The sequence below is a fragment of the Canis lupus genome, chromosome 9, assembly GCF_048164855.1.
Source record: "Canis lupus baileyi chromosome 9, mCanLup2.hap1, whole genome shotgun sequence".
Taxonomy (NCBI): Eukaryota; Metazoa; Chordata; class Mammalia; order Carnivora; family Canidae; genus Canis; species Canis lupus.
This window is the reverse complement of record NC_132846.1, coordinates 4,746,076-4,767,917: the sequence shown is the minus strand read 5'-3', so window position 1 is coordinate 4,767,917 and position 21,842 is coordinate 4,746,076. Positions and strand designations below refer to the sequence as shown.

The window sequence follows — 21,842 nt, the reverse complement described above, 5'->3', positions numbered from 1 at the left end:
CCGGCTCCCACGAGTCCTCGCGTGTTTCTGCCTTTTCCCCGCCCTCCCTCGCCCTTCCCGCGCGGTCCTCCGGGCCTGTCTTCCCCCCGCCCCAGCGGTGGGCCCGAGTGAGAGGTTCCGGAGCTCGGGCGCGGGCAGGGGGCCGGTGTCGACGCTGCCGGCCAGTTCGGCCGGCTCCGCACTGTCTCGGGAGCTTCAGCTGCCCGGTGGTGTGCAGGTTTGCCTCGGAGGGTCGGCGGGCCGCGCTACCGGGAGGAGCAGTGCTGGGAGGGTCCGTCAGGTCGCCCCTGACCCCGGCCGCCGCGGCCGCCCGCGCCCTTGGGAATCCTTGGCTGCCCAGACGGAAGGGAAGTAGGCGCCGGAGAGCCCGCTCCGCATTTTGATTCATCTCGGGCCCTGTAAGGGTCACATCTTGTGAAAATACCTGTAAAATCAATTTAACGTTCAGTGCAGCGTGTAAAGGCAGCTCTTAAGAATTTAAAAGACGCCTGAGTCAGAACATTTAAATGCTGGGGTCCCTGTAGCAGCGCTTTAACACGTCTGAGTGCAGAGGGTGGAGAATCGAGCCTGATTGCCGCCTTCGATCACGCCCTGTAACATTTTAAAAGGGTAAAGAAAGGCACCCCAAGAAAACCCAAGTGGGCTGCACCCCTAGGGAGGGAAGAATAGCTGACCTTTGAAATTCGGGTTGGTCCTCATTTCTGTGTGCGACATTTGCCTGCCTGCCTGCCGACTTTAGATCGACGATAAACAATTGTTAAAACATTGGGCTTCACTAACTAGTGGCTCTTGTTGAGAAGTCGGTTGTGTTATTAATTCTTGATATCTAAGCCAAGGCAGCATTCATTATCTCCGTTTTGCAGGTGGAAAAAAGTTTGGCACAAAAAAGCGTTTCCCTTAAAACCACACCGAAGGAAACGCCGAGCTGCAAATTAAGTCTTAGCATTCCAACTCCCCATCTGGACCATGTTACAGAATAAATGAGTAGTTACTTTGATGCTACCCATAAAACGAGGGAGTAAACCAAATGTTCTGTGAACTTAAAGTGTTAAATCATAATAACCTTCCATGTCTTCTGCTTTGGGAAGCTCAGCTGCCTTTTGGAGTTTGATACCTTCTGGAGAGGAGTGGGTGGAGCCAAAACAAAACAAAAACGGAAAATAACGTCAAGGGAAAAATTTAGTCTCCAGAGACCAAACTGTACCCATCTTTACTGCCCCTTTGTGTTGCTGTCATAGTTCTCAGTGTATTCCATGTTCTGGCAAAATCACCGGACTGCCGCGTCCCAGCCTCAGCCACATTAACAACGACACCGCGGCCGTTGCTCTTTTGGCACTGACCTCCCATGTCAGTCTTCTTGGCATGTTCTTTCCTCCAGGTGCTTCTTACTGATGTTGTTATGTGAAAATCAGTTGTCGTTCAACTGAATGGTGTGTCATTCCTGAAGGATGATTCTAGAGTTAATGATCAAAGCCACCAACAGATTTTAGATGAAAGGACAAGTTAAAGTAGCTCAAGAAACCATTGTGGAATTTGATAACTGAGCTATTTTGAGGAAAAAAGCAGACATTGACTCCCACCCCCCCTCACCTGCCGCCCCCCCCCCCTTTTCCCAATTCACTCATAACTGGAAGGCAGCTCAGTTTTAACTTAGACATCATGTTGAGGGGAAGGGAGCATCCTTCTGTTTAGTGAATTGGAAAATTTTCTTTCCAAAGGAGGCTCCTTTTTTGACAGCTTGGAACAAGTAGAAACATTTATGTGCTTAGAATGCAAATTGTTTTGCCACTTAGAAGTCTGCCCATAAAACTTGTACAAGAGCTTGGGATCCAGGGTGTGTGATAGAGTCTCTCCTTGTAAGAGGTATCCCTGTGGTTCCTCCCCAGGTTGTAGACAACAGAAACTTGAACCCAAAGTAGTTTTCTTGGAGCAGCCACCCAATTTATTCACTTTTTGTTTCACTCAGATGGCATCTGGGGATTTCTGCTTACCGGGAGAGGGGATGGAAGTACTCCAACAAGGTAAGGGCTGCCATTTGAAGGAAGTTTGATGACTTGCCCAGAGAGGTCTGATCCAGGCTCTTGCTTTCTATAATAAAAAGGATTTATAAAGTTCACCAGTATGGTTTCTCATATAAAAGCCGAAGTTCCTGGGGGAACTAGGATACATGCAAGATTCTTGAACAAACTTGTATTAGAAAACAGATTATATTGGCTCCTGTTAAGTATCGTTTGTGCAGTAGACTGAAGACTCTGGTTGTTTCCATGCTGTATCAGCAGGCATAACCTGAAGAGAAGGGTGGCCAGCACACTCTGTGAGGGCTTTCTTCCTACCTGGGTCTTGAATATTCTCATATTTTGTACTTCAAAATCTCAGATCCTTCTGTAGCTTGAATTCTTTCCCTATCCCAAACCCTTTCTATATCTTGAATCCTTCAAGAACTTGAATCTTCTATATTTTGACCTTCAGTGCCTGAGGGGGAGGAAAAAACAGATTTCTTATTTTCCAAAAGGACTTTCTGATGGTCCAAAGAATGAAAATTTGATCGTTTGGTAAGTAGGAGTAAAACAGAAGACCCCAGCAGAAAGTGTGTGGGAAAAGAGATGAAAAGACAGGCACTTGAGCCAATGGAATAACCAGAGGATCTCAACTTCTTGTACTTTTTCTCATTCTTGTGCTGCTCTGAATCCACATGGGTTATTTACCTCTGTTTACAATAAGATTATTTTAAAGATTTTATTTATTTATTCATGAGAGACAGAGAGGTAGAGACACAGGCAGAGGGAGAAGCAGATTCCCTGCAGGGAGCCCAATGCAGGACTGGATCCCAGGACCCCAGGATCATGACCTGAGCCAAAGTCAGACGGACGCTCAACCACTGAGCCACGCAGATGTCCTACAATAAGAATTTAGTTCAGTTTTTCACTTACTCCTAAGAATATACCTTCTTGCAGTCTTGCTTATGTAACTAGAGATCACATCCAAAGTTGGAACTTAACCTGTGTTTTTCCCCCCCTTTCTCAAGAATTTTAGTTACTGTCTGTGATATGTGAATGAGCCATTTGGAGTACTATGGTGATCCCTACCAAAAGGTTTCTTATTCACGATTCTATGTGTAATACTTTCCAACTTTACTTCCATTTTCTTTTTAAAAACTTTTTTAAAAAATTTTTATTTATTTATGATAGTCACACACACAGAGAGAGAGAGAGAGAGAGAGGCAGAGACCTAGGCAGAGGGAGAAGCAGGCTCCATGCACCGGGAGCCCGACGTGGGATTCGATCCCCGGGTCTCCAGGATCGCGCCCTGGGCCAAAGGCAGGCGCTGAACCGCTGCGCCACCCAGGGATCACCTCTACTTACATTTTCTAATCTCTTTGTTTCATTAGAGACTCCTTCCCTAATTCTTGATTAGTATCTTTGTGTATATATATATAAATGCTTATTACCTTGAGTATTGCCTCTAGTTTATTTCCGGGTTTTTTAAAACATTTCATTGGATGTAGAAAACTTCCCTACCAAAAACCTAGGGTTTTTTTGGAAGTGAGTATTAAGCTAAGAGTGATTCTCAATTATATATGATACCTTCTTTGCTTTTTTTTTTCCCTTTTGGGGGGCATCCCATTAAGTATGTAGCAAACAGCTTCCTCCTTGTAACCTGAGTGAAGAGGATCTGTTACAGAACCCATACTTCAGCAAACTGCTGTTGGGTCTCTCACAACACATGGATGAGAGTGGCTTAAGCCTTACCCTGGCAAAGGAGCAGGCTCAGGTAAGAGCCTTGGGAGGAGGGATGATAAGAAGAAGGAAAAATCTTCCAAGAGAGAGAAAGAGGTTCCCACCTGGGATTTTTTGGTCTTCTAGGCATGGAAGGAAGTTCGACTGCATAAGACAACATGGCTGAGGTCTGAGATTTTACAGAGAGTCATTCAAGAGCTGCTTGTGGACTATTATGTGAAGACACAAGACACAAATTTAACTTCTGAGGACAAGAAGGTGAAGCAGGAGAGAGGCAGTAGCAGTTGGTTACTAGCTGCAGGAATGACCAGACAAACTGTGGCTTCACCTGATTGTATGCTCTGGGGGGAAAGAGGAGGTTCAAGTTAATGTTATCAAAGAAGAAATGGACTGGGAGCACCTGGCTGGCTTGGTGGGTGGAGCATATGATGCTTGATCTCAGGGTTGTGAGTTTGAGCCCCATATTGGGTGTAGAGATTGCTTCAAAATAAAATCTTTAAAAAAGAAGAAATGGACTGTAGTTACGGGGAAGAGTTGGGTGTGTTGTCAGAGTTTTGAAAAGATTGACAGGAGAAGGCACTGGCAGCTGAAAGGGATAACATGTTTGAGGACCTTGAAAATGTATGAAGAACTGGTTTATGAGGATGGAGATGGTGGAGTGGGAGAAGTTGAATAGTAACCCCCTTTTGTCTTTTATTCTCAGTTTCATGAGACACTTGAACAGCGGCTACTTGTGACTGAACTGACACGACTATTAGGTGCCAGCCAGGAGAGGGAAATGCCTCCACTGCTAGGGCTGGAGAAGACGGATCTTCTGGAACTCATGCCCCCCTCAGAGGTTGGGGATGGGCAGATATTGGGACCAAAGAAGTAAAATGGCTTAATTTCTCCCATATATTTAAATGTTTTTTTTTTCCTTTTTTACACTTTATTATTTTTGTAAAAATGATCTACATTCATGGGGGCCAAACTCAAATAAATTAGAAAAATGTTATACACAAGAAAGTAAAAGCTGAAATACTAGTCTAGAAATAAATACAGTATATTATATATAGCTCAACATAAATGGTATTATAGCCTCCATGCTTATAAAGTGAATATAATATGTTTTCACTTAATATATTTTGGATTTTGTGATGCCTGGGTGGCTCAGTGGTTGAGTGTCTTTCTTTGGCCCAGGGTGTGATTCTGGGATCGAGTCCGTGTTGGGCTCCCTGTGGGGAGCCTGCTTCTCCCTCTGCCTATGCCTCTGCCTCTCTCTCTCTCTCAGTCTGTGTCTCTCATGAATAGATAAATCTTTTTTTTTTTTTTAAAGGAATATGCTGGTTCATATGTGTGTTTGCCTTTGTAGGATTATTTTCCCAATTACCGGTTCTCAAAGTAGGATCACTGGTCAGAGGCTATATACATAAACATATTGGTACATATTGCCAGTTCCCTACCTTTTCTTTTTTTCTTTCTTTCTTCTTCTTCTTTTTTTTTTCTTTAAGATTTTATTTATGTATTCATGAGAGACACAGAAAGAGAGGCAGTAGTAGAGTAGGAACAGGATACAAAGTACGCCACCGGTTCCCTACCGTTTCATCAACGTGGGATTTTTTTTTTTTTTTTTAAGATTTTATTTCTTTGTGAGAGACACGGGGTGGGGAGAGAGAGAGAAAGGCAGACACAGGCAGAGGGAGAAGCAGGCTCCTTGCAGGGAGCCCGACATGGGACTCGATCCTGGGTCTCCAGGATCATACCCCGAGCTGAAGGCGGTGCTGAACCGCTGAGCCACCTGGGCTGCCCAACATGAGATCTTGACCATCATTTTATTCTTTGCGGATTTGATAGGCTAATAAAAATGAATCTTCTGGGGATGATTCATTTTTATGAATCATTTTAAACACTGAGCCACCACTGTGTGGCTCAGTGTTTAGCACCTGCCTTTGGCCCAGGACATGATCTTGAAGTCCCAGGAACGAGTCCCGCATCACACTCCCTGCATGGAGCCTGTTTCTCCCTCTGCCTGTGTCTCTGCCTCTCTTTGTCTCTCTCATGAATACATAAATAAAATCTTAAAAAAAAAAAAAATCGGGGCAGCCTGGGTGGCTCAGCTGTTTAGCGCCACCTTTGGCCCAGGGCCTGATCCTGGAGATGCAGGATCGAGTCCCATGTCTGGCTCCCTGCATGGGGCCTGCTTCTCCCTCTGCCTGTGCCTCTGCCTCTTTCTCTCTCTTTCTCTCTCTCTCTCTCTCTCTTTCCCTCTTTCTTTCTCTGTGTCTCTCATGAATAAATAAAGTCTTTTAAAAAAAAATCTTCCTAATGTCTCTTAGATGCATTTTCGCTGGTTGTCTTTGAGATTGTTATCATCCTGTACTCATTGGCTGGATTTTCCTAATTCTAAAGTCTATTTGGATCTCTCTTGCTGCTGTGGCTATAGGATTTTATGTGGATGAGATCTCGACTCCCACTGGAAGTGGAGGAACAGCTCAAGAAGAAATGTTTCACCCTGCTCTGCTATCATGACCCCAATTCAGGTGAGTGCTGGCACTCTTCTGTTCACAGAAGCTGATCTTCAGGGTACCTGGTCTACTCTTCTGAGAATAATATATTGAATTTTATTTTATTTATTTTATTTATTTATTTATTTATTTATTTTTAATATATTGAATTTTAGATTTGGGACAGAAGCTAGGAAGCTTTGGAGATGCTTATTTCCTTGCTGGTAGAGTACGAGCAAGGAATTATGTGAGAGACTCCTATTATTCAGTAAGGTACCAAGTGTCCTCTTGCAGCAGGGAAGGTTGAGTTCATTCTTCTTAGGAGAATTGGAATGGAATGGGGAAGAAAGCTCAGGCTTTATCTTCACTTCTATGACTTAAGAATTAAGGGCCAAATCTGGAACTTTTTTCCCCAAAATCTGGAATTAAAGGTAAAAGTGAGGGGCATGTGGCTGTCTCAGTCTGAAGAGCATGTGACTCTTGATCTTGGGATCATGAGTTTGAGCCCCATGTGCAGTGTAGAGATTATTCAAATGAATAAGTAAAATTAAAAATTAAAAGTAAGAGTATAGAGAACTTTATGAGAACTGGATCATTTTAACAGGACATCAGAAAAAAACCTGAAGAGAATTTGTAGGGCTAGAAATCCATTAGCGTACTGATAAATGGCCTTAGAAGGGCAGTAGCAATTGGGTTTTCCTGTCTAGTCCTCTGTCTCTTTGCCCAGATTCAGACAGTGAAACCTTGAAGGCAGCAAAGGTGTGGAAACTGGCAGAGGTCCTGGTGAGTGAGAAGCAGCAATGCCAGGATGCCAAGAGCCAGCAGAAGGAACAGATGGTGTTGCTTGAGAAGAAGAGTGCTACCTACTCCCAGGTTTGTCACAGCAGTGGGACAGCCTCCTCTTTTATCCTGGCCCCAGGGGCACTTTTGGGGAAGCCAGAGATTTCTGATCTGCATTCTTTTATGCTGACTTTTGTTTTTGCCCTCTTCCTACCTCCTGGAGCTCAGGTGCTTTTGCGCTGCCTTGCCTTGCTGCAAAGGCTTCTTCAGGAGCACCGGCTTAAGACCCAGTCTGAGCTGGACCGTATCAATGCCCAGTACCTGGAGATCAAGTGCAGTGCCATGATCCTTAAGCTGAGGTGAGTTCTATGACCCTTGTGGGTCTAGGAAACTCTGTCTTCCACACTACCCCCTCCAACCTTCACCCTCATCTCCCTTTCCTCTCTGTCATGCCTAACATTTTATGGGTATTCAGTTAATGCTACACAGCAGTATGAGCCTTTGGATTACCCAGAAATGTTCAACAATCTTTTTTTTTCTTAAAGATTTATTTAGTTTGAAAGAGAGAGAGCACACAGTGGGGAGGGACAGAGGGAGAGGGAGAGAGAGTCCCAAGTGGACTCTGCACTGAATGTGGAGCCTGATATGAGGCTCAATCCCATGACCCTGAGATCACAACTTAAGCCAAAACAAAAAGTTGGATGCTTAACTGATTGTGTCACCTAGGTGCCCCCGTTCAGCATTCTTGAATCTTATTTTATTTTATTTAAAAAAAATTTTTAAAGATATTCTTTAGGGACGTCAGGGTGGCTCGGTCAGTTGAGTGTCTGCCTTTGGCTTGGGTCATGATCCCAGGGTCCTGGGATTGGGCCCCATGTGGGGCTCTCTGCTCGCTGGGGAGCCTGCTTCTCGAACCTCTCCCTCTGCCTGCTGTTCCCCCTGCTTGTGTGCTCTGTGTGTGTGTCAAATAGATAAAACAATTTTTTTAAAATAAAGATTTGGGACACCTGGGTGGCTCAGCCAGCAATTGAGCATCTGGCTTCAGCTCAGGGCATAATCCTGGAGTCCCGGGATCGAGTCCTGCATTAGGCTCCCTGCATGGAGCCTGCTTCTCCCTCTGCCTGTGTCTCTGCCTGTGTCTCTCATGAAAAAATAAATAAAACCTTTAAAAAAATAAATAAAGATTTTATTTATTTGAGAGAGAGCACAGGTGAGAGGGAAGGGGCAGAGGGAGAGAGAGAAGCAGACTCCCCACTGAGCAGGGAGCCCTATGTGGGGCTCAATCCCAGGACCCTAGGATCATGACCTAAGCTGAAGGCAGGCAGACACTTAACTGACTGAACCACTCAGGTGTCCCTTGAGTCTTATTTTAAAGCCTTCTGAAGTAAGTGCTTTCTTGTGAGATACATTCCTCAGGAATTCAGAGGTTGCTTATCCTGTCACTACTTAGCCCACTTCTTGACCATGGGCAGGTACTCTGCGTCCTGTTCCTAACTCTACTACTATCAAGACCCCTCAGCCTTTCTTTCTTCCCTCTGTCAGGATGGAGGAGCTAAAGATCTTGTCTGACACTTACACTGCTGAGAAAGTAGAAGTTCATCGTCTCATCAGGTGAGAACTCCCAAGGGCCTGGTCCAGCTACTCAGAACTGGTTCCACACTCTCCACACTCATTCATTTTAATGTGTTCTTATATACTTTCTGAGCAGCCAGATCCTTATATGGTATCTTGCTTTTCTTTTACCTTGTAACTTGCTTTTCTCTTGGGCATATAGGGACCGTTTGGAGGGGGCCATTCGCCTACAAGAGCAGGACATGGAGAAGTCCCAACAGGTTCTGAGCACCTATGAGGTCCTTGGGGAGGAGTTTGACAGGCTGGTAAAAGAGTACACTCAACTCAAGCAGGCAGCTGAGAACAAGCGTTGGGCCCTCCAAGAGTTTAACAAGGCCTGCCGCTGAGCACTGGCTGGGGCCTGTCCGGAGGCGGACTTCTGCACGGGCGCTGCCTCCCCACTTGCTGCTGAAAGGACCACCACCACCTGAGGCCTGCTTTCATTCCGAGAGTGTGGGGACACTTGCTTGAAACACTGCAGTGGGTCAGGCACTGTCCTGGTTTTTATTCCTTGTTTACAGTGACTGAGTCTCTTCTGGGAAATGGAGCAGATTTATATAATTCTGTGTGTAGCTATTTGTCAGTGTCAGCCCTGCATTATATTTGATTATCTCCTGAATAAAGTGATGATGCTTCCTTTGGGCAAGGGTGAAAAAAGAACATCAAAGATTAGGTGGGCTGGGAGGGAAACCAAGGTGATCTAGACAAACAGATGTATAATGCTTATGCTAAGAGTGGGAGGTAGGAGTGCCTGCCCACCTGGAGTCTTACAGGCTTCATTCTTGAAGAGCAGACATGGCTTAAGTCTGGGCTTGCTCTTGAAGAACTGTAATATCCAGAGGACTGCTGGATGCCAAGGCGGGTAGGGGACTATCCTGTTGCTACGGCTCTCAGTGGAGCAGTTGTAATAAAGCAGCAGGGCATCGAGCTCTGTTACAGGAAAGGGCACAAGCCACTTGTGTTTGAGGTTCCCATTGGTGTGATTTGAGCATTACTTTTTTCTTTAAAAGCAGAGATTGGGATGAGATTGCTCCGAGGAACCAAGTTTCACAGTCCACTTAGCTTAGAACAGGGCAGGGCCCTGCTGGCATCAGAGTTAGTCAATATTGCTTAGTTCTATACTTTTTCTTTTCCCCAACAGTTTTTTAAATTTTATTTATTTATTCATGAGAGGCAGAGAGAGGGGCACAGACACAGGCAGAGGGAGAAGCAGGCTCCATGCAGGGAGCCCGACGTGGGACTCAATCCCGGGTCTCCAGGATCACACCCTGGGCTGAAAGGCGGTGCTAAACCACTGAGCCACCCGGGCTGCCCTTCTCCAACATTTTTAGGGTAAAGTTTCAAACCTATGGAAAAATTAAAAAAATAGTACAATAAACACCAATAGTCTTAACAACCTAGATTCAACAATGAACGTTTTGCTTTTCTCTCTCTCTCTCTCTCTCTCTCTCTCTCCTCTCCCACCTCACCCTCTCTGTATAGATTGATAAACATATTAGTTATACAGACTTTTTTCTTCTGAAGCCACTTTATATAAGTCTCAGATGTGCTATTTCATTCCCTAAAGACTTAAGCAGGCAACTCCTAAAAATAAGGGTATTCCTCTGTATAACTAATTATTTATACCTAAAAATTAATAATTTCACAATGTCTATTATCTAGGTCATATTAAAATTCCTGTAATTTGTTTTCTTGGTGTAGGTTCCATTGAAGTTCTGGTTATTACATTTGGATGTTAGGTTTGTTTTTTCTGTTTCGTTTTTATGTGTTTTTATTTTTTGATAGGCCCCATGCCAAATGTGGGGCTGTGAACTCCCAAGATTGAGAGTCATATGATCTATATACTGAGCCAGCCAGGTGCCCCTGGATGTCAGGTTTCTTTAATCTCTTTTGAAATAGAGAATTTGGGATCCCTGGGTGGCGCAGTGGTTTAGCGCCTGCCTTTGGCCCAGGGCGGCGATCCTGGAGACCCGGGATCAAATCCCACTTCAGGCTCCCGGTGCATGGAGCCTGCTTCTCCCTCTGCCTATGTCTCTGCCTCTTTCTCTCTCTGTGTGACTATCATAAATAAATAAAAAAATTAAAAAAAAAAAACCTGTTTGAAATAGAAAATTTTTCCTACTTTTTTTTTTTTTTTTTTTTTTAAGAGAGGAGAGGAGGGCAGCCCCGGTGGCACAGTGGTTAGGCACCACCTGCAGCCTGGGGTGTGATCCTGGGGACCCAGGATCGAGTCCCACATTGGGCTCCCTGCATGGAGCCTGCTTCTTCCTCTGCCTGTGTCTCTGCTTCTCTCTCTCTCTGTGTCTATGAATAAATAAATAAAATCTTAAAAAAAAAAAAAAAAAAAAAAAGAGAGGAGAGGAGAGGAGCAGAGGGAGAGAATCCTAAGCAGACCCCATACCCAGTGAGGAGCCCAACACAGAGCTTGATTCCACAACCTGGAGATCATGACCTGAGCTGAAATCAAGAGTTGGACACTCAACCAACTGAGCTTCCCAGGCACCCCACTTAACTTGTTTTTTTTTTTTTTTTTTTAATTTTTATTTATTTATGATAGTTACAGAGAGAGAGAGAGAGGCAGAGACACAGGCAGAGGGAGAAGCAGGCTCCATGCGCCGGGAGCCCGATGTGGGATTTGATCCCGGGTCTCCAGGATCGCGCCCTGGGCCAAAGGCAGGCGCCAAACCGCTGCGCCACCCAGGGATCCCTTAACTTGTTTTTTTTAACTGATACTAGTTTTGGGTTTTTTTTTTTTCCTTGAGAGGGAGAGAGAGCACAAGCAGAGGGAGAGGGAGAATGAGCAAGGAGCATGATACAGGGCTTGATCCCAGGACCCTGGCATCATGACCTGAGTGGAAGGCAGATGCTTAACACACTGAGCCACCCAAGTGTCCCTGAATTTAGTTTTTTTTTTTTTTTTTAATCCAGTAAAAAAAAAAAAAAAAAAAAAAAAATATATCCAGTCTGGTTACTTTGTAGGATGTCCTATTGTCCAATTGTTTCCCATTGTTTCCCAGGGATCCCCCAATAAATAAAATCTTAAAAAAAAAAAAAATCCGGCAGCCCGGGTGGCTCAGCAGTTTAGTGCTGCCTTTAGCCCAGGGCCTGATCCTGGAGTCCTGGGATCAAGTCCCACATCGGGCTCCCTGCATGGATCCTGCTTCTCCCTCTGCCTGTGTCTCTGCCTCTCTCTCTCTCATGAATAAATAAATACCATCTTTAAAAAATCTCAAATTAGCTTTTCCTGATATTTATTAGGGCATTCAGCATTTCCTCATTTAATTAAGTACTCCTCTTACACCATAGTAGGTTATGGTATTTGAAATAATAAGGATAATAATTAAAAAATGGACTCTGGGGCAGCCTGGGTGGCTCAGTGGTTTAGCACTGCCTTCAGCCTAGAGCATGATCCTGGAGACCCAAGATCGAGTCCCACATTGGGTTCCCTGCATGGAGCCTGCTTCTCCCTCTGCCTGTGTCTCTGCCTCTCTCTCTCTCTCTTCTCTGTATATTCTCATGAATAAGTAAATAAATAAATCTTAAAAAAAAATGGACTCTGTCCTCAAGGCCTACAACTTAATAGTAGACACATAAAAACAGTCTAAGCATATAAAGTAACAGGAAATACAAATAAATATGGTTGAAAACCAAGGTAAGTGAATCAGGAGTTATAAGGTAGAGCCTTAGTAGGGAAGAAAGCTTTGGTTCACTTTAGAGGTAAGTTTTGGGTGGCATTTTGGAAAAAGTGACAAAGAAGAGAAGGGGTAGTACGTGAAGGTACAAGGTTAGAAATGAGAATCATGCACCAAGGAAAGCCTTCATCTTAAATGACTGAAATTTGAGAAGAATATCCCATGGTTTCAGTCAAGTCTCTGGAGAGCTGGGGTCTGAGAAATGTTTAGATTTCCAACTACTGAGAAAGCAAAATGGCTTCCAAGGCAATGGTTCCCAGTCCTGGCTCCCTAAATGACCTGGAGTTGGACAGCTAGCTGTTTCTTGTTTCCCAAAACCCAAATAAAACAGAACATTTGCCTGTAACAGTGCTGCCCAATAAAAAAACATTATTGGCTTAAACAAAAAATGTGTTTTGTAAAAAAAAAATTCAAACAAAATAAATATGTAATAGTAAAAAGTAGATTTACCATACCCCCTGAGGAGACACACACAAACGTGTACACACGGAACCCATTAGTCCAGTCCACTACCATAGAGTAGCCAGAGTGATTTGGTGAATATAATGCCAGAGCTTTTTCTAAAGATTTGCAAACATATATATAGCAATATTAGGTTATAATGTTGGAATATGGCCACATCATAATTTAACCATCCCCTTCATGATAGATATTTAGATTGTTTCCAGTTTGCCTCATTACAAAATGCTTAATGCTTGCTCAAGTGTCTTTGTTTTTTTTTTTTTTGGTATTATAGAAAATCAGTATATTCTAGTAATTTCATGAAAAAGTGAACTAATTACTCAGCTTATGAATATAGTTTGATAGAAAAAGTATCTCAAAACTGTGCCATGGAGGTAGAAGAAGGAACACAAGGGGTGTTCAGTGCTCTTTGAAGGGGGGACCCAGTGGTTTGTCTTTGTCCTCTCGTCCATCATAATGACTAGAGATGGTAGGTTCTCAGGAGGTGCCCTTCCCCTGAGCTGTTGGCTATTGGGGAATAGGTGAAAAGGGGATTGGAGGGCCAGCAGAGGGGCTGGGTGACTGTGACTGCTGGAGGTTAGTGTCTTGGACTTCAGTTGCCCTCACTTCCCCTCACACTTTTCAGAAAAGATTTACATTTACTGCCTCTCCTTTCTTTCACAGGCATCTCTCTTCACTTGTCTCTTACCCCATCTATCCAAGAACCCAGTCTTGCTGATTCTTCCTCTATAATGCGCAACAAGATAAATCACTTCCAGAGCCTGGGATAGGGTTGTTCTCTGTAAGGAAACTCTGGGGCTCTTGAACAAACAAAACCTGTTCCTTCAAGGTTCTCAATGAAGGATGGCTATCCAATGGGATGCCTGGGTGCCTCAGTGGTTTAGTGCCTGCCTTCAGCCCAGGGCATGATCCCACATCAGGCTCCCTGCATGGAGCCTGTTTCTCCCTCTGCCTGTGTTTCTACCTATCTCTCTGTCTCTAATGAGTAAATAAATAAAATCTTAAAAAAGAAAAAAAAGTATGGCTCTCCAGGTCTCTGAGGCAGCAACCCTTCAGTCTTCCTCAGCCAGCATAGAGAAATCCAGCACCCCCTAGAGGCCTGTCTGATGCTCTCCAAAGGAGAGGGGAATCCCTGAGGGCCAGCCTCTCTGTGGGGCCCTTCACCCCACCAGTCTCTCCACATTACCCATCTTGATGGATCTGGGCTACCTTTCATTAAAGGAACTGATAGGTCTCCTTCTATCTCCAGATAGAGAAAATAAAAGGAGTCCACTGATAATGCACAAGATTAGTAATCTGTAGAAGTAATTTACTGTGAAAAGTGGTTTGTATTCAGTGGCTGAGGTCTAGACTAAGTGGCTTCTCTGGTCTCAAGAAAATACAACTGAAATTTAGAAAGACCTAAATGTACCAAGCCTGGCTGAAGAAAGAACATATAATCAAAAGTAGGGGGTGCCTGAGTGGCTCAGTCGGTTGGGGGTCTGCCTTCGGCTTAGGTCATGATCCGGGGTCGTAGGATACAGCCCTGCATCAGGTTCCCTGCTCCACTGGGAGCCTGCTTCCCCCTCTCCCTCTCCCTCTGCTGCTCCCCTTGCTTGTGTTCTCTCTCTCTCTCAGATAAATAAAATCTTAAAAAAACAAAAAGAAAAAACCTCTTAAAAAATAATCAGCCCAGAATTTATCCAGAATTTGGATAAGAGTTATCCAAAGAGCAAGATCAGGGCAGCCTGGGTGGCTCAGCGGTTTAGCGCCTGCCTTCGGCCCAGGGCCTGATCCTGGGGACCCAGAATCGAGTCCTGCATCGGGCTCCCTGCATGGGGCCTGCTTCTTCCTCTGCCTGCATCTCTGCCTCTCTCTGTGTGTCTCTCATGAATAGATAAGTAAAAAAAAAAACAAAAAACAAAAAGAAAAAACAAAGAGCAAGGTCAGGGTTCTCCAGAGAAACAGAGCCCATTATATTATTTATTATACTTATATAAAATGAGATTTATTTTAAGGAATTGGCTCATATGATTGTGGGGCTGGCAATTCTGAAATTTGTAGGGTGAGCTGTAGGCAAGCAACTCAGAAATGATGCTTGCTTGTCTTGAGGCAGAATTTCTTCTTCAGTGGGAAACCTCAGTTTTTGCTCTAAAGGCTTCACACTGGGGTCCCTGGCTGGCTCAGTTGGTAGAGCATGAAACTCTTTTTTTTTAATTTTTTTTAAAGATTTTATTTATTTATTCATTCATGAAAGAAGCAGAGACATAGGCAGAAGGAGAAGCAGGCTCCCTGCGGGGAGCCCAATTCGGGACTCTATCCCAGGACTTCTGGATCACGACCTGTGTCGAAGGCAGATGCTCAGCCGCTGAGCCACCCAGGTGCCCCTGCCAGGCCAATTTGTATGATGATTTTAATTTGCTCTTCCTAAGTGTTTTGTAATTTTCACTTCATTTTGTCATTTCTCCAAAGACAGCCCCTATGGCTCAGCTGTGGATTCAAGTCCTCAGAGTGAAGCTCTACTTTCCAACCTTTCTCCCATTTACACTCACTAGTCACCCTCTGCCACCCCCAAGGGCTTATTCACCACCCTTACAGTTCTTTTTTTTTTTTTTGCTCGTTACAGTTCTATCTACCTAGCAGAACTCTTTGCTTATAAAATCCTATCATCTCTGAGGCCCACCTCAAGTTCTGCTTTCCCATTGCCAATCCAGGGAGAAAATGTCTACCATTTCAATCCCCACAGCTTTATCACAAAGGTGCTTGAATTTTCATCACAGTATTGGGGGGTATGTTTGTTTGTTTGTTTGTTTGTTTTGAATGGATGTGGTTGTAGTCCAAGAAAACTTTATCTGCAAAAAACAGGCAGCATGCCAACTGCCAGAGTTTGCTAGCTTCTGCCCCAGGCATTTCTGGCATAAGGAAAAATAGAAGGTCACCCTGACACTCATTATTTCTTCTGAACTCCTTACCCACCCCACCCCCACTTCATGTCTCTGCCTTTATGAAGACAGCACTCTCCTATGTGGAGATGGAGAACAGAAAGCAGATATCACCCATTTCACTTGGTGGTTCTTTCAAGGCTACATCAGGGCTCTGGTGGGGATGGAAGACAATGGATATTGAACCCAACCAAAACCATCTGATCTTTTTTTAAATTGGTAAGGAAATGCGCACTAGAACATTTTACCCTCAAGAGGGTTACTGCCCTTGGGAGCTCCAGAAGGTATGTTTAATTCTATCTACAGCATCAGAAACTCTTGGAGGGCAGCTGCTTGTAAATCAAGTGTTCTCAATCTTTCTGGTCTCAGGACTCCTTTACCCTCAATGACATTAAAGACCCTAGGGAAGCCTGGGTGGCTCAGCGGTTGGGTGTCTTCCTTTGGATCAGGGCTTGATCCCAGAATCCCGGAATCGATTCCCGCATTGGCTCCTTGTGTGGAGCCTGCTTCTCCTCCCTCTGCGTGTGTTTCTGCCTCTCTTTCTGTGTCTCTCATGAATGAATAAATAAATTCTTAAAAAAAAAAATAAAGGACCCTAAAGAGCTTTTGTTTATGCGATTGGATATTTAGATATTGAAATGATGTATCTGATATTCCAGACGTTCCAATTTATTCACAATAAATTGAATAAACTGAGTGTTTTCCCAACCAAAAAGATTAAAACTGAGAAATCTTAAAATATTTGTTTATTAATTCATTAAAAAAATAAGCCCATTGCATGTTAACATAAATAATGCTTTTTTAAAATAATGCATTTTGAAGGAGATTTTATTTTTTTATTTATTCATAAGAGACATAGAGAGGCAGAGGAAGAAGCAGGCTCCCTGCAGGGAGCCCGATCAGGGACTTGATCCCAGGACTCCAGGATCACGCTCTGAGCCAAAGGCAGATGCTCAACTGGTGAGTCACCCAGGCATCCCTAAAATATACATTTTATTTATTTTTTTTAATAAAATTTTTAAAATTATTTATTTATGATAGTCACACACAGAGAGAGAGAGGCAGAGACACAGGCAGAGGGAGAAGCAGGCTCCATGCACCGGGAGCCCGACGTGGGATTCAATCCCGGGTCTCCAGGATCGGGCCCTGGGCCAAAGGCAGGCTTGAAACCGCTGCGCCACCCAGGGATTCCTAAAATATACATTTTAATTTTAAAAAGTATAATTTCCAAAACAAAACAATTTAATGACAAGAATAACATTGTTTTATACTTTTGTAAATTCTCCTTGATATCTGGTTTAATAGAGGACAAGTGAATTCTTCCTGTATCTTCTTTCTGTGGTGATACATGGCTTTGGTTGAACATAGAAAAGCTGGCCTCACACAGACATGTAGGAGATCCTCAAGCACCGTTTAGAAAGGTCTCAGGGAGCCCCCTAAGTCCTTGAACCACATTTGGGAAAGGTAAAAGGAAAAGCAGCAAGTAGGGAATCAGAACTGGATTCTTTTTTTTTTTTTTTCTTAAAGATTTATTTATTTATTTATTTATGACAGACATAGACAGAGGCAGAGACACAGGAGGATGGAGAACCAGGCTCCATGCTGGGAGCCTGACGTGGGACTTGATGCTGGGACTCGATGCTGGGACTCCAGAATCGCGCTCTGGGCCAAAGGCAGCCACTAAACCACTGAGCCACCCAGGGATTCCTCAGAACTGGATCCTTATTTTGGCTCCTCTACTTAACTGAAGCATAACTTTGTTCAAGATACTTTTTTTTGTTGTTGTTGTTCAAGATACTTAACCTCAGCTTTCTCATTTACAGAATGTATATATTAATAATTCCTCCCTCACCAAAGATGTCCTGAGGATTAAGTGAGATAATGTATTTAAAGTGCCTTGGCATGTGGTAGGTATTAGTCTGTGTAGGAGGGTTCTCATATTAGTGCTCTGAGGTGAGAGTGCCTGCTGAAGATGGGTTGGGGGCTGGAAATAGGGAAGGGGGTCTTCAAAAGAGAGAAGGATGCAAACAAGCAGAAAGCCTAGGAGGAGGGCACAGGTTTTATGCTCATTTTAAAAAACGTCTCCACTATAATATAAACCTATTACAGAAAATTTGGAAAATACCATTTTTACCCACATATCAAAGTCATTCTGTATGTACAGTTTGTAATCTGTGTCACAGAAGAGCGTATCATTGAGCGCTCCTCCATGTTATTAAATTTTCTCTGGCAACATTGATTTTAATGGCTGCTTAAGATTTCATTGCATGGATGATTTATTTAACCATACCCCTATAGGATAGCCAACTTGTTGTTTTACATTCTTTGTAATCATGAAAAAAATGCTACACTAAGCATTTCTCTTAATTAATCTTTGTCTTAGTTTGTGAAGATTGTCTAGGATAGCTTTCTAGAAGGAAAATTATAGATGATATGTCTTAAGGTTAAGATCAAAGGCTCTGGAGTCAGTTGGCCTAAGTTTGCACCCCATCTAAACTCTTTCTTAGGGGGGGCAACTCACTTTCTTTTTCTTTTTCTTTAAAGATCACTTTATCCTTCTAAGACCAAGAGAATAATACCTCTTATCTCACAGGGTTCTTGTGAATGTAGAGTGTTTTTCAAAGAACCTGTCACAAAATAAGAGCTTACTATGTGTTAGCTGGTTTTATTCTTATAAATGAAATCACATAGGGACCTTGGTGGCTCAGTGATTGAGTGTCTGCCTTTGGCTCAGGGCATGATCCTGGGGTCCTGGGATCGAGTCTCACATCGGGCTCCCCATAGGGAGCCTTCCTCTTCCTCTACCTATGTCTTTGCCTCTCTTTGTATGTCTTTCTTGAATAAATAAATAAAATATTTTTTAAAAGAATCATATATTTAATCACAAACATATACACAAACAACTGGTCTGTTTCTGGGCTACTGACTCAGCCCTTTTGTTCTCTCTATTCTTACATCAACTGCACGTTGTGGCCCATTATTTATATTCATAAAGGGTGTAAGGTAAAACACAGAGTCAATTCCTTTTCCTTTCTCTCCTTTTTTTGAATTTTCCTTGCTATTCTTGTCTGATTTTTATTACAGATGAACAGTAGAATCATTTTATCAAGTAACAAAAGATTCCATTAGAGTTGCGATTGAATGTTGTAAAAGCAAGAAATTAATTTGGTGAGAATTGACATCTTTATGAGATTCTTTTTTTTTTCTTTTTTTTTTTTTTAAGAACATGGCTTGTCGCTTCATTTTTTTTCCTGTCTTTCATTGTATCTCTCGGCAAAACTTTGTAATTTTTTATAGGTTCCGCACATTTCTAAGGTTCCGGTTAAGTATTTTATGCAACGTTATTATTACCATTTTTTTTTTATTATTACCATTTTGAATGGGGAAAAAACTAATCACAGTATTGAAGGCTTATTATGTGCAGGGTAGGTTCTCAATGCTTTACTATTTTAACTAATTTAAACTTAACTAATCCTCCTAACAGCTTTATGAGATAAGAACTACTATTTACATTCCCATTTTATAGATGAGGAATATGAGGCCAGAGAGGTTATGTTTATGTAGTTAATAAATGGATGAGCAGAACTTTAACCTCTTTCCATCTGGCTCCACAGTCCATAATCTTTTTTTAAAATTATTATTATTTTTTAAGATTTTTATTTATTTGACAGAGAGAGAGAGAAAGCACAGGTAGGGAGAGTGACAGGCAGAGGGAGAGGCAGAAGCAGGTTCCCCTCAGAGGAGAGAGCCCAATGCAGGCCTCCATGTGGGGGTTTATCCCAGGACCCTGGGGTCATGACCTGAGTTGAAGGCAGATACTTAACTGACTGAGCCACGCAGGCACCCCATAGTCCGTGATCTTAGTTATCATGTTATTGGGATGCTTTTACTATTTATTTCTTCTGTCTGGTTATTCTCAGCATTTAAAAGGCTACAGATTTGTACTATATTTGTGTTGTACCAAGTGACTTTTCTGAATTCCATTATTTATTCTCATCATTTTAAAATTGATTTTCATGGATTCTCTATGTATACACTTATATCATCTGCAAACAGTGAGTAATTTGTCTCTTTCCAAAAGTTACAATCCCTTTTTAAGATTTCCAGCCTATTGTATTTGATTTTTCAGAATAATATATAACACAGTGATGAGACTACACATACTTGTTTTTACATAAATTGTTGATATGTACATGTGTTTATATATGAAGAATATTAATACTATTAAGAGTGTAGGTTTTTTTAAAGATTTTATTTATTTATTCATGAGAGACAGAGACATAGGCAGAAGGAGAAGCAGGCTCTCTGCAGGAAGCCCCACATGGGACTCGATCCCTAGGCCCCAGGATCACACCCTGAGCCAAAGGCAGATGCTCAACGGCTCAACTGCTGAGCCACTGAGCCCCCCCAGGAATCCCTACTAGGAGTGTTTATAGCAAACAGAATTGACTTGCCATGTTCTCTTTGGTGACTGTTAAAAATGATGAAATGTTTTTATTGTTTGATTTATTTTCGACCTTTTATGTAAGTAAATTTCCTAATACTTAATCTTGTCTTAAGTCCCAAGATTAAACCCTAATTGGTTTCAGTATATAATTATTATATTAGTATACTGCTGGCTTTTACGTGTTAATCTTTAAATATTTTAGGATTTTTACTTTTATATTTGTGAGATTGGTCTGTAGGGTTTTTTTGGGGGAAGGGGAATGCTATTTCTGACAGGTTTTGGTATTGAATATACTCTGGCTTCGTAAACAAATTGGGTAGTTTTCCATCTTTTCCTATGTTCCAGAACAGTTTCTACTTTCTATTCATTTTGACAGATAAACACTGTATAATAGAGCTGACAAGGAAGAGAATGCAAATCGGCACAGATTATTTTGCCTCAGTAACTCTGCCACTTTTGTAGCTGCAAGACAGCCTTTATTGTCCAGAAGCAATTTGGAGCAGTAGGAGGGTCAAACGGGCCATTATTTTGGTGGTGAAGATAGTAGCTGGCTGGGCAGGCACAGAGGTGAGTGAAGGGGTGCTGGGGAGGAAGGCAAGTGCTGAGGGAGGAGCGAGAACCAGAGATGAAGGGAGTGTTTACAATGGGCTGGAGGTGTCTCAACAAGGTCACAAAAACAGGATCAGGTAAAAGAATTGGGCCTGGAGGTGAGGAATGTGAGGGGTGTGTGTGTGTGTGTGTGTGTGTGTGTGTGTGTGTGTGCAGGGGCCAGGGGAGAATTATCTGTGGGAGGATACTCTTTCCTTTCCAGAAAAGTTTCCAATGCTCTGCCTGCTGGTCACTGGCTCCTGTTGGAGAAAGTAACATAATTTCTCACCCAGGGTATTTGTCCCTCTGTCCTACTACCTCCCTACCTTTTCATCTCAGCAAAGGCTTGCATCCATTAGACCTCCCATAGGCGACTTATATGCTTCTGTGTATGAGAGTTCAGCATGGAGGGCAGAGAAGAGGGAGGCAGAACAGAAGACAGACTTTATCAACTCTTGACTTTATGCTTAGGGCCAAGTCCTTCACAAGGTGCTCTATTTCTTTTTCACTCCATTTCTGCTTCTCTCTGGCTCATATAAGCAGATCCATGGTATCTGCTGTTTTTTTTAAGTCACAGGAAAATGCTGTAGGAAAGGCAGGGAGCAATGTGGTACACAATTATTGGGAACTGGCATCATGCTTGCCATAGAGCTGAGGCCATTTTGAATGAAAAAACAAAGACATCACAGACAAATGACATTCAGCCCATGTGGAATTATTTTAAGACCAGTCAGAAATTCCAGGCTCTTTTTTGCACAAGTTTCTTTTGAAAATCATTTTAATCAATGGCAAAACTGACATTACTGTTTCATAGATTTTCCTCTCTGCCTCTTACCCATGGATGGGTTAGTTAACAATCAACCGAACAGCCACCAGCTTGACATCAGGAGGAAGATGCCTGGAGCACAGATGGACCACAACCCAGATAATTAGCTTCTGAAGAAGAAACAACATCCAATAAGTCTTCTCTGAATGTAGAGTTTGGTTGGACACAGATGGGGCAGAGAACAAGCAGACCTCCTCAAAACTCTTTTTTACCACTTAAAATGTTGGTTAGAGCACTGACCCACTTCCTGTAGACAACTACCTACACATAAGACCTGCAGGGAGGAATCCAAATA

At 42.8% G+C, this 21,842-nt stretch overlaps 1 protein-coding gene and 1 long non-coding RNA gene across 8 annotated transcripts in view; one reads left to right on the top strand and one right to left on the bottom strand.

Annotated features, from left to right (window-relative positions):
• The window catches only part of AJUBA (ajuba LIM protein), a 29,553-nt gene extending 20,296 nt beyond the window's left edge, over positions 1-9,257 (top strand). For 2 of the 6 annotated variants that reach the window (XM_072837851.1, XM_072837853.1), the window contains 9 exons: positions 1,967-2,021; positions 3,629-3,771; positions 3,864-3,995; positions 4,441-4,575; positions 6,160-6,256; positions 6,948-7,093; positions 7,229-7,359; positions 8,543-8,611; positions 8,775-9,257. In XM_072837851.1, coding sequence (XP_072693952.1) covers positions 1,967-2,021; positions 3,629-3,771; positions 3,864-3,995; positions 4,441-4,575; positions 6,160-6,256; positions 6,948-7,093; positions 7,229-7,359; positions 8,543-8,611; positions 8,775-8,958 — 1,092 coding nt within the window. In that variant the 3' untranslated portion in view covers positions 8,959-9,257. Of the gene's footprint in view, positions 1-36; positions 610-1,238; positions 1,379-1,966; positions 2,022-3,628; positions 3,772-3,863; positions 3,996-4,440; positions 4,576-6,159; positions 6,257-6,947; positions 7,094-7,228; positions 7,360-8,542; positions 8,612-8,774 lie in introns of those variants that run through there. The other 4 variants (XM_072837854.1, XM_072837855.1, XM_072837857.1 and 1 more) reach the window with 4 other exon arrangements.
• LOC140639660 (uncharacterized) overlaps positions 1,634-21,842 on the bottom strand; it is a 46,716-nt gene continuing 26,507 nt past the window's right edge. For both annotated transcript variants that reach the window (XR_012036300.1, XR_012036301.1), the window contains one exon: positions 1,634-2,472. This is a non-coding gene — a long non-coding RNA (uncharacterized lncRNA). The remainder of the gene's footprint in view (positions 2,473-21,842) is intronic.